Below are 17,529 nucleotides of genomic sequence, written 5' to 3' on the forward strand. Positions count from 1 at the left end.
CACTTTTCTTCTAGTTTTTTTTTTTTTACCTTTTTTTAATGTTTATTTATTTTGAGAGAGGGAGAGAAACAGAGCACAAGTGGGAGAGGGACAGAGAGGGAGACACGGAATCTGGCAGGCTCCAGGGTCTGAGCTGTCAACACAGAACCCGACGCGGGGCTCAAACTCACAAAATGCGAGATCGTGACCTGAGCTGAAATCGGCACTCAACTCACTGAGCCACCCAGGTGCCCCATTTTGCTTCTAGTTTTAAAAACTTGCCCCACACAAGAGACATGATACCTAGATAGCATTTATCAACACATATTTATGCTTTTAAAAATAAGTAAAATGTGCAACTGACAAAAACTTAAAAACAGTTCCAAGAGAGTTGAGAGTGAAAATCATCTTCCTGCCAGTCCCCAGGTTTCTCCAAAAGTCTGCCACTGTTTCTGGGTTCTCTCTCTGTTCTCCCAGGGACAGCCTCTGCACCTGCGGGCACAAATGCCGCGGGTCTGCCTAACTCTGCAGCACGCTGTGGGCGTTTATACCGAATTACATAACTTGACGATTGTTTTTATATCAGTATGTGTTGATCTGCTTTATGTTTGCTGCTACTAATTATATATAATCAGCTACGACATAATCTCTCTCTCTCTTTTTTCCCCTGTGTGACAAATAATGCCGTGATAAGGGGGAAAACATCTCTCTGACTGCCAAAAGTTTCAGTTATCCAGAGGTAACAAGAAGCCCCCACGGGCAGCTCCAGGGTCATTTTTTGTGACTTTTGATGCCAAAAAGTATTGGGAACTAGGTCAGTTGCATCAGGCTTATTGGAGTAAGGAGGACACAGCCTCAGAGGCTGCGAAGTTGGGAAAGTCATGTTGAGGTGTTATCTAACACTTAACCCCCCGAAACATCCAGAAACACTTACAGTGACGCTCTTTTACTTTACAATTTCTGTAGAAATTACATTATAGAATGTTGGAATAAACAGCACACCGTGGCGCTAGCTGGCTCAGTCAGAAGAGGATGCGACTCTTTCAGATTGTTTTCAAATTGTTAAGCATGCGGTTCTTGATCTCAGGGTTGTGAGTTCGAGCCCCATGTCGGGTGTAGAGATTACTTAAATAAGTATTAAAAACAACAACAATACCGTTAGCAGGGACCTTCCATGTTCGTCTGTTTGGGGGAAATTTAATTCAGCAAGTTTTGATCTTATAAAGTTTCATTCTAGAGCAGAATAAGTTTCTAAATATAAATTTTATTTGGTTGTGGTATAGAAAATACATGTATTTAGTTCAAAATCCATGAAGTACAGGAAGGTATATACTATAGTGAAAATTTGCCTCCTTCTGACCCCCAGCCACCCAGTTCCCTGTAGGCAACCAACGTAACCAGTTTCTTGTAGAGTGAACTTAAGTCCCCACCCACCTTTTGTGTTGTGAAAACTTCCCAAATTCACAGAAACGTTGGAAGAGAACAGTGGACCCATTCACCTATTATTTATGTTTTGCAACACTTGCTTTCTCCATGTCTGTGTGTCTCTACACGTAACGCACTCACACACTTTTATCTCTGAACCATCTTGAAAACAAGTTTCAAATGTCACAGCCCCTGACCCCTAATACTTCACTAGCTGTTTTAATAAGAAACAAGGGCCTTCTTCAACACAGCCACAATATCACAACCAAAAAAAGTTAACAGTAATACACTGCAGTTGTATCAGATTTCTCCCGGTTGACCCAGTAATGTCCGTTACAAAGGTTTCACTCCAGCATCCAGTCAGAGCACTGACAGCAGCTGTTGTCACCTCTCTGGTCCACAGCAATCATTTGTCTTGTAGAGTGGCCTCCGTGTGGAGTTCCCTGATCGGTTCCTCATGATCGGAGTCAGGCTAAACAGTTTTGGCAAGACACAAAATGTTGAGTTGTCCTATTATTGGTGTGAGCCCTCGGCTAAGGTGGCTTCTGCCAGGTTTTTTCTCCGCCCGGTACTCCGAGGTACCTTCTTTCCCTTCGTAGAGCAGAAATGATCTCCAGGATGGTGCTTTGGGACCGCGTGCCTGTCCTCTCTCCCAGCCTCTCACCCAGTGATTTGAGACTCCATCAATGAGCCTCACCAGATTCTTACACTGGTGGTTGCAAAATGGTGATTTTCTAATTGTGTTATCCTATCTATAATTATTGGCTGGAACTTTTCCAGAAAGAAGAACTTGCTCGCTCTCTCTCTCTCTCTCTCTCTCTCTCTGAATAACACTATGAACTCACTTTGGGGGTTTTTTTGCACTCATTTTTAAACTTTTTATGTTCGGAAATTTTAAACAAGAACAAAAGTAAACAAAATAGCGCAGTGAGCCCCTGTGCACAGTTCGCGTCAATGCTTACCAACTCGTGGCCGTGCTTGTCCATCCGTCCCCAGCTCAGTCCCCCCACCCCCCTGCCCAGCGTAGTTGGGAGGCTAATCTGGACACACAAATTCATCTGTGATAGTTTAGTGCCTATCCCTCAAAGATCATGTATTCTTTTTGTAGTTAACGGTACATTCTAGTGCTTTCATTATTCTTTTTGATGCCTAAAATGTCCCAAAAGCAGTCCGTGGAGGCTTGCTAAAGACGACTTCCATACTTCTGACATTCCCGCATCTACTCTGAGAATTCCGTGGCCCAAGACGCTGTGGGCGTGTCTTCCGATTACTGTGCCTCAGCCCTGGAATCAGCCATTTCTCTGAAGAGCTCTGTCAACTGAAATCCCTGAATGCAGAGAATAATTTACAGGATTTACACTTTCTTGTAATCAGATTAATATTCAAAAGTCAGTGATTAAAGGAGGCAATTTACAAGAGTTTAGCCTATCAAATGCAAGTAAACATGCTAATTTAAGCCAAATCTGCTTAAATCACTAGCAGATTTAGTACACTGTCAATTCCTCAAGGGCAGCACTCACCACTGCTTGCAGGTGTTGCCATAGTGACCACCCACTTCCCCCCCCACCCCACTCCCTCCCCACGCTTCCCTCCAGCTCAGCCTGACAACCTTACTGTGGAACCACTGGATTTTCAGACACCCAGACTTCAAAATCTAGGTAATGTTTTTTTCCTCTCCTTCTATACTTTTATTTTTAAATTTTTTTAATGTTTATTTTTGAGAGAGAGACAGAGACAGAGGCGTGAGTGGGAGAGTGGGAGAGAGAGAAGGAGACACAGAATCTGAAGCAGGCTCCAGGCTCTGAGCTGTCAGCACAGAGCCCGGCACAGGGCTTGAACCCATACATCGTGAGATCATGACCTGAGCTGAAGTCAGACGCTTAACCAACTGAACCACCCAGGCGCCCCTCCTTCTATACTTTTAATAAGTGACTAAATCCTACAGATTGGCCTTTGAAGGTCTTACATCTGTTCTTTCCAATAGTAACAAAAATAACCATCATATTGTTAACAACTAGTACATGCTATCCACATTATTGCTAATCCTTATCTCCAGGGTACAAGTAGTTACTGTTTCCATTTCACAGTCTAGGAGAGAGAGGTTCCGAGCCTGGCCAAATTGCTTAGAGAGGCAGACTGTACCTAGCAGCTGGCTTAACCATATTCTCCCATTTCTCTCCTTTTCCACATCCTACCCTGAACTAGACTTCTAGAGGGGCTGCAATGTAATGGGAAAAAAACAAGAGTTGGATTAGGAGTCGGAGTTCACTTGTAGGTCCTCCTCTGCCGGGTATGAGCTCTGTGATCAAAGTTTGCATCTTAAACTCTCTGAGCCCTAATTTTCTCTGCTCTAAAATAAGGAACACTAGCCGTGCAATCACATCACCTAGGGAGCTTTTTAAAAACATAGATGCCCGGGCCTCTCCTCCATAAATTCTGATTTAAACAGTGTGGAGAAAGGACTCCAAACATCAGCGTTTTTCGAAAGCTCCCCCAAGTGATTCTACAGAGCAACCAGGGTGGAGAACTGCTCGGCTTAGATGATTTCCAAGGCCTATTCTGACCCTGACACGTCAACAAATGTAGCAATTATCTGGGTGATTAATTTGCCTTCCGCCTCTTCTTCCTAAAGGCAGATCTCCACCATAACACATTTGCTTGGTGACCTGAGTCTCCCCATTGCCACCAGAGAAAATACAACCCCTTGGCTGGCAGTTAAGCTTCCCTAGTAGGAAACCCTCCCTTTTTAGCCAGGCTGACCCCTCCTCCCCACTTCCCTGACTGGCCAGACGCATTGTGAGCCCCGTGTCTTTATGACATGGGTATTCATCAACATGCTTTCCTGGCAGGTAGAAACGTTTCCTGTCCTCCGGGCCCCCACCCAAAGCATCTAAAAAAGAATGACCTTTTTCCAGTGTCCCCAGATCTCTTCTCTGTACTTTTTGTTTGTATTGCTCACCAGGTGCATAATCACTTACTATGCTAAATGTTTCCTTCCTTCCTAACTTGCTTCCTTCAATGATATTTTAGAACCTACCATGGCCAGCCCTGGGCAAAGTCCCAGGGCTACACCGGTCAGCTGCAGAGCAGAAGGCAGACAGATAAGCTGACAGCCCCGGCACACTGTTTTAGAAGCTCTGATAGAAGTCTACTGGGCTGCCTGGGTGGCTCCGTCGATTGAGCATCCGACTTTGGCTCAGGTCATGATCTCACAGTTCATGGGTTCTAGCCCCACTTCGGGCTCTGTGCTGACAGCTTGGAGCCTGGAGCCTGCTTCAGAGTCTGTGTCTCCTTCTTTATGCTCCTTCCCTACTTAGGCTCTGTCTGTCTGTCTGTCTCTTCCTCTCTCTCTCAAAAATAAATAAACATTAAAAACTTAAAAAAAAAAGAAGTACTCCAAAGCACCAGGCTCAGGAAAGACACCTCTAACCCAGATGGGAAGGTTGGGGAAGGTTTCCTTGAGGTAGTGATTTCTGACAGAGACTTACTAAGGGAAGAAGAGTTAGTTACCCAGGTAGCAAGGGCTTGAATGACGACTGTCCCAGCAGTGGGAACAGCAGCGCAAAGCCTGGGAGAGAAGAGATCATGATACTGAGAAGACAGGAATGCAAGCTCAAATGATATGCAGCAGATTTAGGCAGGAAAGGTGAGCAAGGACCAAATCATACAGGACCCTTGTCTGGCATGTTAAGGAGTCAGTGTCATAATCTAAGCATGAAATGCTGGAGCCCTACCCCAGCCTCATGGCACTAGAGATTGTGGGAATGGAATGGTTTCCAGACAGTTAGGTTAGATAGACCTTCTGATTGGCTCAAGCGGAGAGAGAAGGCTGACACTCTGGCCAGTGACACCAGGTTCACTGAAGAGATACCATGGGAAGGAGCTGCGGTTTGAAGGGAAATGACGAGTTCAGTGTGGGATGTACTTGCCAAGCCAGACAGCCAGACTGTATGATAAACAGCTGTCTGTCCCAAAGCACAGGACCAAAATGCGGACTCAACTGAGACTGCCCAGCACATGATCAGGTCATGATCTCACAGTTCGTGGATTCTACATGAATTGTAACTGAAGTGGTTAAAATGGATGAAATGGATCAGGGGGAGGGTGTGAATAAAGAAAAAGTGAAAGAGAACCCCACGGCACCTCACTATTTAGGAGATTAGACACAAAAAGAGTCCACAAATGAGATTCCGAGGGTTCCAGAGAGGAGGAACCGATAGGGCCCAGCATTCTGGATGCTAAGAAAAGGGAATGTGACAGGCAGGAGGACAGAGGTCCACAGAGAGAAGTTTCACTGAGAAGCCAGTGGAGGTGAGGATTGGGATGTTCCTGACAGAGTTCACATCGAGGAGGCAGCTGTTGACCTCGGTAAGACTTGTTTCCATGAAGTGTCAGGTGCAGAAGCCAGAAAGACTGAAGTAGACCCGGGAGAGACCGGAAGGCATGGTAATGAGCACATGCAACAGTCAGAAAAACAAAGGTAACGCATAGCTACAGGAGGTAGAGGCCTAGAGGCCGAGGGAACTCGTTTTTTAAGATACGGGAAAGGCTTGAGCATTTTTTTCAAAGCTGATGGGAGGGAGATGGACATGAATTCCAGGGCGCGGGGGGGCGGGGGGGGACCCTTTGTAGAAAAGAGGAGGATGCCTCTGCCATTGTGATGGGAGAAGCAAGGAAAGGTCGGCTGGGGTTGCAGGTGGGGGGTAGCAGTGGTGGCAGAGAGTTGAATGCTGTGGCTTATAGATTTGAAGACAGTGAAATAGCATTCGGTGAGAAGTGAGCAAAAGAGCCGGCCAGGGGAAGGAAAGGACCTCTGGACAGGCGTAAGGGCCCAGTTGAGGTTGGAGGCCATAATTATAGTATGCTGATGAGCTGTGTTTGGGTTGACCTGAGAGCGTTCTGGATGATGAGCTTCCAGAGGGCAGAGACCATGTTGGTGTCCTTCAGCTGCCTTCTCTACGGTTACCCTCGTGCTGTGGACACAGCTGACATCAAGGTACTTCGGGTTGCAACTCTCGGAAACTCACCCTACCCCTGGGCGGCTTGGTCCGTTGGGCGTCTGACTTTGGCTCAGGTCATGATCTCACGGTTCATGAGTTCGCACCCCACATCGGGCTCTGTGCTGACAGCTCAGAGCCTGTATCCTGCTTCAGATTCTGTGTCTCCCTCTCTCTCTGCCCCTCCCCTGCTCAAGCTCTGTCTCTCTCTCTTTCTCAAAAATGAATAAACTCTAAAAATGTTTCTAAGAAACAAACTCACCGTAACATTTAGTGAAATAGGAGGATCTTCAGGAAGTCTAGTGTAGCTCTTCTTAGGTCAGAAATCAGGCTTTCTGCTGTTCCCTCAGCCTCTTCAAGATAGCAGTGCCTTTTCCCTGTCCTTCATTGTTCTCTCTCACTCTTCTCCTTTGCCAAAATGGCCACCTCAGGCCAGCTTCCTATTATTATCCAAGCATGTAACACAAGTCATCAGAATCAAGTGGAGAGCTTTTTAGAATTTTAAATTCTTAAGCTCACATTGGATTTCTGAATCTTGTGGATAGAACCCAGAAACTTGGTATTTCAGAAGCTCCCCAGGTGATCTGGATGCACCTAGTCTATAAACCTGCATTCGAGAGCCCCTGCCTTTGGGTGTCCATTCCTCACCACCGCTCGAAACTCCCAGGAGAGTCTGAATGACCCACCGGGGCTCAGGAAGCCATAGCCAGGGGTAGGGTCACGGGTGACATGAAGTAACCATAGAGGGCCTCTGCCACAGTGTGCAGGGCCTTTGTTCAAATTAAGAAAAAGTGCCCCTCTGAGCCAAAATAGAAAAAGGTGTACCCCTCTGGGTAAATAAGCCACTCCATCGGCAGGCTTGGCACTTTTATTTTTTAAATGTTTATTACAGAGAGAGCAGGGGAGGGGCAGAGGGAGAGAGAGAAAGAATATTAAGCAGGCTCCCTGCTCGGCATGGAGCCTGACACAGGGCTCGATTCCACAACCTGGGATTATGACCTGAGACCAGATCACGAGTTAGACATGTAACTGACTGAGCCACCCAGGGGTCCCAGGCTGGGCACTTTTAAGTGGAAGAAAAAGTGCTCCTTCCTTTTCTGAAGTTCAGCACTCCATGCCTCTGGCAGGTAACACATCTTCGGGTCTTCTCCAGCCTCACCGGCCCCACCCCATTTCTGCAGCTACTGGGCAGTTCCCAGAGGCGAACATGGCTAGGCAGAGCCCCCCAGTGGTCTCCCACATTCAGTAACTGCCTTGTATTAGGTGAATATTTTCTTGCTAGATTGTAATTGGTTTCTTTCAAAGTGAACCCTAGAACACAAGGTTGACATATTTTTTTAATGTGTTTTTTTAATTTTTTTATTTTAATTTTTTTAATGTTTTTTATTTATTTTGGAGAGACAGAGACAGTGTGAGCAAAGGAGGGTCAGAGAGAGAGGGAGACACAGAATCTGAAGCAGGCTCCAGGCTCTGAGCTAGCTGTCAGCACAGAGCCGGACACGGACCTCAAACCCACGAACCGTGAGATCATGACCTGAGCCAAAGCCAGATGCTTAACCAACTGAGCCACCCAGGCACTCCAATGTTTATTTTTGAGAGAGAGAGAGACAGAGTATGAGCAGGAGAGGGGCAGAGAGAGAGGGAGAGAGAGAGAATCCAAAGCAGACTCCAGGCTCTGAGCTGTCAGCATAGAGTCCGATGCAGGGCTCGAACCCACAGACCGCGAGATCATGACCTGAGCCGAAGTCAGACGGTCAACCAACTGAGCCACCCAGGCGCCCTGAGGTTGACATATTAATATATTTTGATTTGTTGGAGTTTTTCCTGTGTATTTGCATGGTATCAAAGATAATCCATAGGATCTAACAAATTAAAATGTATACCAATGTTAGCAGGATTCTTAGAGACAAGCTCCCAACTAAGTAGTCTTAAAACAGTTTGAAGAAAATGTATTTAAAGAGCAAGTCTTCTCTAAGAGTTCAGAAAACACAGCAAATGATAAATTTTCTTTTTTTCTTATTGATTGATTGATTGGTTGTTGATTGATTGATTTTTGAGAGACAGAGAGAAACAGCATGAGCAGGGGAGGGTCAGAGAGAGAGGGAGATACAGGCTCCAGGCTCTGAGCTGTCAGTGCAGAGCCCGACACAGGGCTTGAACCCACAAACCATGAGATCATGACCTAAGTCGACGTCGGACGCTTAACCGACTGAACCACCCAGGCGCCCCGATACATTTTATTTCTGGAAATGATTGTCAACTGTGGGCAACCTGAAGTTCTGGGGAATGGGAGAGAGTTGCCGGATCCGGGGAGGGGGGTAAGGGGGGGCGCTGGGAGGAGGACAGAGCCCCGTTAAGGCCGCTGCAGTGAAATTCATTCACACAGTTTACTGAGTAACTATTTGCCAGTGTGCTCACTGTGGTGCCGTCCCAGTCCTGCTGCTGGGAATGCAGCAGTGAACCAGACAGATCAAAGTCTGGCAGCGAGCCGTGAACTTCCGGAACCAGAGCAGTCCCTAAGGCACCGCTTTCCAAACACACAGACCCGCTGGGTGAGGTTCTGCCCCTGCAGGGGGCCCGGCCAGGTTCCCCCGTGCATTCTGATTCTACCGCCCTGTCCCTACCCGCCCCAGCCCACTGCACAGCGACCCCACAGTGGGACACCCGGAGTGACTGTTCTCCTCCCAAGGGAAGGGGTGCTGTGAGGAGCACAGGCAGGGGGGAGATGAAAAGCACTGATGCCAATGCCTGGCACTCGCACAGGTGGGCAAGGGGACCACACAGCACTCCCCCACGTGCCCAAATCAAGAGGTGTTTTTAGAGACAACAGTACTTTTCATTTTCAGGCTCTGACATTAGATTGCTCTGGGGTTTTTTCCCTTTCACTCTTCTGTATTGTGAAAGAGAACACATTTAGGGGGGAAATGTGTAAAACATGATTGTTCAGTTAACAAAGAATTAAAAAGCAAATTCCCACCCACGTAACCACTCAAGAAATAGAATATTCCCAAGTAGCGCCAGAAACCAGCCCCTCCACGTGCCTTGCCAACCACAGCCCTTCTCCTGATTTTCCTGGTGATCTCTTTCTGCTTTGCTTTATAGTGTGCTCATGTATGCAGGGATTTTGTTTGTTTGTTTTTTTAATGTGTATTTATTTATTTAGATAGAGAGAGCACATGAGCAGGGGAGGGGCAAAAAAGAGAGAATCCCAAGCAGGCTCCAAGCCACCAGTGCAGAGCCTAGCACTGGGCTCTGTCTCACAAACATGAGATCAGGACCTGAGCAGAAATCAAGAGTCAGACGTTAAACTGACTGAGCTGCCCAAGTGTTTCTGTAAAAATTTTGTTTTATTCATCTGTTTAGTAGCTATGAATCATTTTAGGTCACATGTGGTAAGGTGGACAATCAGGTAATGGCACTTATATTAAAAGAAAAACGTATGCTCTAAAGCAGCAAGGATGATATTCTTCTGTTTCATGCAAACTAGGCAAGTTGGGAAAAATTCCAAAACTGCGTACTAACAGGACTACCGTAAGGACTGCGGTCATTTGAACATATTTACTCTGGTTCATCTATTCTTCTGCCGGTCTGGTTAGTTCAGAGTTCCATGCAGTGTATAGCCTTGCCCTGTCAGGCCACATTGTCCAGTTTTTATCTGTTTGTTTTTTATTCAAGGTGGCCCGTCAGTGTTCATCTCCTGGAAATATCTGAGGGGGTGCTCACTGTTGCCCCACACTGCCCTGCGACCCCAGTGTCCTCCGTGTGAACAGCTGTCAACAGTAGGACAGTGGGGTTATGTTCTAGGTGAAATGCTGTGAACACTGGAAAATTTCCCCTCCGGGTTTCGTTACTAAGAGTGTAACACCTGTGTGCACAGAATGGTGCGGATGGGACCTTCCCTGCGAAGGGAAGGATGAGCAGGGTGACCGTTTCCAACTTTGTAGTGACCTCTTCCTTCTTGGGTGATGTCAAATCCCCCTCAGGGCGCCTGGGGGGCTCAGTCGGTTAAGCATCTGACTTCAGCTTAGGTCATGACCTCACTGTTCATAAGTTTAAACCCTGCATCCGACTCTGCTGACAACATGGAGCCTGGTGGGATATTCTCTCTCTCTCTCTCTCTCTTTCTCTCTCTCTCTCTCTCAAAAATAAATAAATAAACATTAAGGACACAAAAAGGATATATAGCTCTAAAAAAGAAATCCCTCTTCATTTTTATATTAGAAGAGAGACCCAAATAGATAATTAATTGTTTAGAATAGAAATATTAACATGAACTTACCTGGCCTATGGTCAGGCATTGCCAAGGACTGTGTGAGTACCCGCACATGAGTGGTTGGTGGGAACATTTTAATCAGGCCAAGGTCATAGTTTCAGTCCCCCTCAGGGAGGCCTGCACTAAATTCTCAAGCCACTGATGGAATAGAAAATATAAAACTGAAGAAAAAAGCCTGAAAACTTACTGCACTATGAAGTGGTAATGACACCAAAGGTTAAAAATTGAGAGTAATTTAAAAGCCCTTTAATCATCTTCCTTTAAATGGATCATAGAGAGATAATAGTTTAGAGCTAAAAGGAACTTGTCGGTCCTTACATGTCATCCAGTTCATGTCCTCATTTATAGAAAAGAAGCACTCACCCATTTAAAACATCAGATTAATTCTTCTTTTTTTATTTAAAAAAATTTTTTAATGTTTATTTATTTTTGAGACAGAGAGAAACAGAGCATGAACAGGGAAGGGGCAGAGAGAGAGGGAGACACAGAATCTAAAGCAGGCTCCAGGCTCTGAGCTGTCAGCACAGAGCCCGATACCCACAAACTGCAAGATCATGACCTGAGCCGAAGTCGGATGCTCGACCGACTGAGCCACCCAGGCGCCCCTCAGATTAATTTTTCTAATAATATTTTCCTCGGGCTAATATTCAGTTGCATTTACATTTCCCAATTATACCTGTCGTTGCCATGATGTGAACCGGTGGCAGGGGTGACACGCACTTTAGATCGTCTACACAGCAAGCAGTGAGTGCTCACAGTAGGTTTGGGGCTGGTGCTCAGGCCCTGACCAGGTGCTCAGAGTCCATGCAGAGGCCCCTCTACGATCTGGGATCATAACCCTTACACGCATGAGAGAAAATTCCCAGGGATAGAAAGTGCGTTCCTGGCTCCGTCTTTGCATCTGGGCGCCACAAACACAGCAGTTCCGGGGCAGGAGAGCAGCCTGGTGTCAACCTGGTGTTCCTGTGAATGGCTTCTAGAAGATTCCGCTTGCCTGTGGAGTTTGCCAGGCTGCTGCTCGCAGTCCTCCCATAGTGGCAGGACACTCGCGTAAAGCTCTAGCTTTCTTCTGTAATCTAAGCTGCAGGTGATGCCAGGCAGGCACTAACTGGTGTTTTGAGTAATCTATCAAAGCCTTTAGTCACGAAATTAACTTTTCCTCTTGGCAATATTTTTCGCAGGCTCAGAAAAAAGGTTTGAATCAGACTTCCCCCATTTCCGCTTCCAAGACCACAGATGGCCTGAGGCAAGCGCAGATCCCTGGCCTCCTGAACACCGCTCTGCCAGGTCAGGAGCCTTCGCAGTGACCCTCCGCAGCGGCCCCTGCCTCCCCACATCCAGAGGACACTGTTCCCATCCCGCATCCTGCATGCAGCCCTTCCCGTCCAGCCTCCTCCCCACTCCGGCCCTTCCTTCTGTATCCTTTCCACTCAAATAATATACCGTGTTGCATCCCTGCCTTCATTTTATATACTTATAAGAAAGAAAAACAAACAGCACTTCTAATTAAATTATCACGCACTGAATTATGCAGAAAAACATGCTGCTTAGAAACAACAAAACTGGTGTCATATGGCCCAAGTGACTTTGTAACTATCCTCATGTCACTTTATTTATATATATTTGAATCCCCCCAAGACTAAAAATATCATGGGCTATGTCTTCCATTTCTTCTAAAGCTTTCATTACCCGTACTGCTCAGTAAATTCTAGAAAAGTCAAAAGCAGAAACACTTGTCATCAGCCTCCTGCTTGGGGCTCCCATCCCTTAGGTTGTGAGCATTTTGGGGTGTGGTCATGCTGACATGTGACAACTGGCTTGAGGCCTGTTCCCCAGACCTAAGATAATCCGACACGGCAGCTTTTATTTATCACCCTCTGTTTACATGTTTATTTCTATCTATTACCACGTAGGCTTTACTAATCCTGACATCTGCCACTAGAGCTTCTGTAGATAAATGTACTTTCCGCCCTCCTTCCTCAGAGCAAGCATTCGTGAGAAAGAAATCCCTCCCAGAATGTCCAGTAATCCACATACATTGGCCTCTAGGGGTGATGTCAGGGGCCCGATTGACTGTTTCTGTTGTCTTGTGTGTTCGTTCTAATAGGGCAGGATTCTGGAAGCAAAGTTATACCGGTGTCCTTAGGAACCGCTCAGCCCCAGCAGGAAAAGGTGGTTGGATCGTCTCCTGGCCAGCCAGCTGTGCAGGTAGAAGCCAATTTGCATAGCTTCTCCCTCAGGTTGAGCGTAATTGAGTGAAAATGTAGTCCTGTCGTCTTCGGCTTGGTAGTTGCTGCCTGGTATCCTCTTTGCACACAAGTGTGTTCCCTGAGGACCCTCCCGACAGGACAGGCCGTGTGATGTTCATGTTGATGGGATCCGTGTGTCTCTTCTATTTCTCGCATTACAACACTGTCGTTTCCTCATGAATTCATAATACACTAGCAGCTGGAGCTCCTGGGTGGCTTAGTCGGTTGAGCAGCTGACTCATGATGGCCCAGGTCGTGATGTCACGGTTTGTGAGTTCGAGCCCCGCATTGGGCTCACTGCTGTCAGCGGGGAGCCCACTTTGGACCCTCAGATCCTCTGTCCCCCTCTCTCTGCCCCTTCCCCATTCATGTTTTCTTTCTCTCAAAAATAAACATTAATCAGGGGGCACCTGGGTGGCTCAGTAGGTTAAGCATCCGACTTCAGCTCAGGTCATGATCTCACGTTTGTGGGTTTGAGCCCCGCGTCAGGCTCTGAGCCTGCTTGGGCCTCTTTGTCTCGCTCTCTGCCCCTCCCCGCTCGTGCTCTGTCTCTCTCTGTCTCAAAAATAAATAAAACATTAAAAAATTTTGAAAATAAACATTAAAGTAATAATAAGCATAATAATATACTAGTAGCCAATACATAGTAGGCACTCAAAAAATATAGTTTACCACTGAGTGGTATCACTCATGATCTGACTGAAGTAAATCTGTTCCTCTCTCAGTTATACCAAGACTTTTTTATTTTTCTGCTGTAACAACCAGGAATATAGGAAGTAGTCAGTTCCTGTGGTCTTTTAACCTAACCACTGATCTAAAAAGGAAGGGAAAAAAATTTTGTTTTCAGCTTGCTGAGCCCTTAGTGTCTTCTCCATCAAACACCAATTAATAGTTAATAAAACTTGTTATAGTCTGGGTCCGCCTGGAATATTCCGTGAAGATTCAACTCTCAGGTTCCTGATGTAAGTCATATTTGTTCCCTTAATAATGACATAAGAAATGCCCTACTTTGGGCACCTGGTTGGCTCAGTCAGTAGAGGACACAACTCTGATCCTGGGGTCGTGAGTTTGAGCCCCATATTGGGGTGTAGTTTACTTAAAGAAAAAAAAAGAAAGAAATCCCCTACTAAATCACACATCTGATAAATTGTCAGATGTTCATGGAGTTGGTACCCACAAATACACTTCAAAAATTGAATAATGCATTTATAGAGTTGGGGATTCAGGCTTTAAACACAATCTGTGTCCTTCCAAGGAACTGGTAGTACAGTTTCCCATAATCTTGACACAGTGTGACTTTGCTACATGGGTCTGTGGACTGGCTTGTTTTATTTTTTTAGCAGGGTTCAGTCTACATTCTTAGAATATGCTCTGGAAGGGCACCAAGTGACTCAGTCAGTTGAGCATTTGATTTCAGCTCATGCCATGATTCAGGGTTTTGGGATCAAGTCCCACAATGGGCTCTGGGCTGAGCATGGAGACTGCTTAAGATTCTCTCTCTCTCTCTCTCTCTCTCTCTCTCTTCCTCTGCCCCTCTCCCCAACTCACATGCTCTCTCTCTCTCTCTCTAAAATTAAAAAAAAAATTTTTTTTAATTAAAAAAATCAAAACAGAGGGCCGCCTGGGTGGCCCACTTAGTTAAGCATCCAGCTCTTGATTTTGGCTCAGGTCATGATCTCACAGTGTGAGTTTGAGCCCCATGTCAGGCTCTGTGCAAACAGCACAGAGCCTGCTTGGGATTCTCTCTCCATCTCTCATGCTCATGCTCGCGCGCTCTCTCAAAATAAATAAATAAACTTAAAAAATTAAAATAAAAAAAAAGAATATGCTCTTGATAAGGAGTTGAAACTATTGATGAGGTGGTGATCTCTATTTGTAACTACATTCTCATTTTTTCTACAAAAGGGAGTAATAAGCGGTATGTTTGTCTTCAGGTGGAGAGTCACGCAGGAGGACAGAAGCGGCCTGCTGCAAAGCAGCTAACTAAAGGAGCTTTGTGAGTGACCCTTGGAAATGACTCATTTTGAACATTTCTCTAGGTTCCTAAGCTTCAATAAATATACAGCAGAAGTCAGGTTATAATAATATATATAATATTTTTAAATGTACTTTGAAAATAATTTCGTATAGTTTGTTTCTATTAGGATCTATAAATACAGTGACCCTTGAACATCACGGATTAGAACTGTGCACGTTCAAAAATATGCAGATTTTTTTCTGATAAATACAGAAAATGTGTTTTCTATCGATGTACTTACTTTCTCTTCTTTACAATTTTTTTCATAACATTTTCTTTTCTCTGTGTAATGCATACAATATAAAAAATATGTGTTGGTGGACTATGCAATCAGTAAGGCTTCCAGTCAACAGGAGCCTATTAGTAAAGTTTTGGGAAAGTCCAGTTCTGTGTGGGTTTCTGCCTCTGCAACCTCCCATGGTGTTGAAGGGTCAACTGCGTATCATACATAGTGTGAGTCTACTGTTTGCCCTTTTGTTCTTAAGAAGAATAGTCCTTTGCCTTTTTAGCATACCACATACCCTTTGGTGGGCTGAAGGGTCTCTGAGGAGAAGCATGATTTGATAAACTCCTATGTCTGGAACAGAAACATTTGCATAAGCTTAGTTGGCCAACCAGGCATCTCCAAGATCTCTGTGAGTGCCCCCACGTGAGTGGTTGGTGGGAACACCATGCTTTTGAGGCCAAGGGCATTAGTGTGAGTCCCCTGTGGAGACAGTTAGACCAAACTCTAACCCCACCACATTGGAACAAATTATGCAACTGAAGAAAAAACAGAACTGCCGTGCTGTGAATAACAACATGCCTGTAGGTCTTGTTTCCTTTGCATGCAACTAACCATGGTGATTAGGTTTCCTACCATGGATCTCCACTGACGGGGGCAATTTCTCTTTGAAAGTATTTAGGCTCCATATGTTTGTGTTCTTGCTCTTTTTCTTGGGGTTGACATTGACAGGGGCAACTTCTCTTTGAAAGCATTCTCCAGCAGTTACAGAGGGACCAAGCCCACGCTGTGACACCTGATAAAAGTCAGTTCCGATCACTAAGTGATGCGGTGCAGAGGCTGCTCTCCTACCACGTGTGCCAGGGCTCCATGCCCACGGAGGAAGACTTGAAGAAAGGTAAACAGGCGGTCACCCCAGAGTGCCACTGTGACACCAGACACCACCCGGTGAATGCCCCCCAGAAGAGCGAGAGCCACGTGGCTCCCAGATGGTAGCCACGTTAGTGTTTTTAATCACAGACCTAGCTTGTTCCCGATTTACTCAGTCTCCCGGTCCGTGCTTAGGGGTGTGTGACTTACTCTTCTCGATAACCTGTGAAGGGATACGCAAATGTCAGAGTATTTTATTGACAAATTTGAGGGCAGTGAATCCAAAGCATTGTCTGAAAGCCTGGTTACCGGGGATGGCTCGGAAGCAGGTGCTCTAGACATGATTCCTTGAGTCAAGGCAGAAGGCATACCCTTAGCTGCTACTACCAGTTTTATGAATTAGATAGATACTTTCACCCCCAAAAGCATTCTTCGAGGCTCCAAAGTGAGTCTAAGGCATTGCTGTCTGTCAAGGACCTGGCAAAAAAAGAAGGTTAAGGATAAGAGCCCCATTACGCCAACCCGGAACCCCACATTCTGTTGCGTGGCCCTGCTGCCTCTCACAGATGTGCAGCGGAGCTCTCCCCCCTCAGCCCCTCCCGCCACCATTCCCTAGCCTGGACTCCTTAGTTCCCCTCCACTGCTGTAACCCCTCCCTCAGCTGCCACCAGTCTTGCTTACCTGGCTGGGGTCTCTGCTCTGACTATAGTGCTGTCCCTGTCAGTCCCCTGGGAGTTTCCCTAGGAATAGGGTCCAGATCTAGCATTATACAGGGATGTGAAGACTCAGGAGCTATTGGAAAATGTGAAACCTTTGGAGCCGGACAGGCAAAGGACAGAGCCACAGCACCGTGACCTGCAGGATATCATGAACTAGTTTGTGTCCTCACGTAAAAACCGGTCTGGCCAGCCCAAACAGTAGGACTCCATTGTTTCAACGGTTTTCGTCTTTCAGACCATTGAAGGGAGTGGGGGTATGGTCACCTAGACCAGCGGATCATTCTCTGTTTGTTGATATTTATTGCATGTCTGTGTTACATGATTTTCTTTTATAGGTGACATTGAAAATATGTTTTTGTCTTCCTAATTAAAGTTAAAATGAGCTAGTATTGAAATGACTTGCTTGATCACATAACAGTGGACAGTGAGGGAAAGCAGTGCAGAAGCATGTTTAAACAAGGAAAGCTAATCTAAGAAGAGAAAACTGTCATAGACAAGACATGTTTGAGTCGTGAAAGAATAATGCATTTCCGTCCTAAGAAACTAAAGACCTAGTGAATGATTTGCACTGTCTTACCATTTTCTCTCTTTCTCTCCTTTTTTTTTTAAAGTCGACAATGAATTTGAAACAGTTGCCACTCAGCTCCTAAAAAGGACCCAAGCTATGCTTAACAAATACAGATGCCTGCTTCTAGAAGATGCCATGGTAAAATTCCTACTACCACGTGTTATTTGTTTTTTAAAACTCTACAGGTCATGGCTACTAACACAGAGAGA

General features: G+C 45.7%; 1 protein-coding gene across 6 annotated transcripts in view; it reads left to right on the forward strand.

Annotated features, from left to right (window-relative positions):
• The window catches only part of BICRAL (BRD4 interacting chromatin remodeling complex associated protein like), a 52,260-nt gene that overhangs the window by 25,259 nt on the left and 9,472 nt on the right, over nt 1–17,529 (forward strand). For 5 of the 6 annotated variants that reach the window (XM_029944453.1, XM_029944449.1, XM_029944451.1 and 2 more), the window contains 5 exons: nt 11,856–11,961; nt 12,782–12,882; nt 14,858–14,919; nt 15,916–16,061; nt 17,364–17,458. In XM_029944453.1, coding sequence (XP_029800313.1) covers nt 11,856–11,961; nt 12,782–12,882; nt 14,858–14,919; nt 15,916–16,061; nt 17,364–17,458 — 510 coding nt within the window. The remainder of the gene's footprint in view (nt 1–11,855; nt 11,962–12,781; nt 12,883–14,857; nt 14,920–15,915; nt 16,062–17,363; nt 17,459–17,529) is intronic. The other variant, XM_029944454.1, reaches the window with a different exon arrangement.

Source organism: Suricata suricatta, chromosome 7 (assembly GCF_006229205.1).
Source record: "Suricata suricatta isolate VVHF042 chromosome 7, meerkat_22Aug2017_6uvM2_HiC, whole genome shotgun sequence".
Taxonomy (NCBI): domain Eukaryota; kingdom Metazoa; phylum Chordata; class Mammalia; order Carnivora; family Herpestidae; genus Suricata; species Suricata suricatta.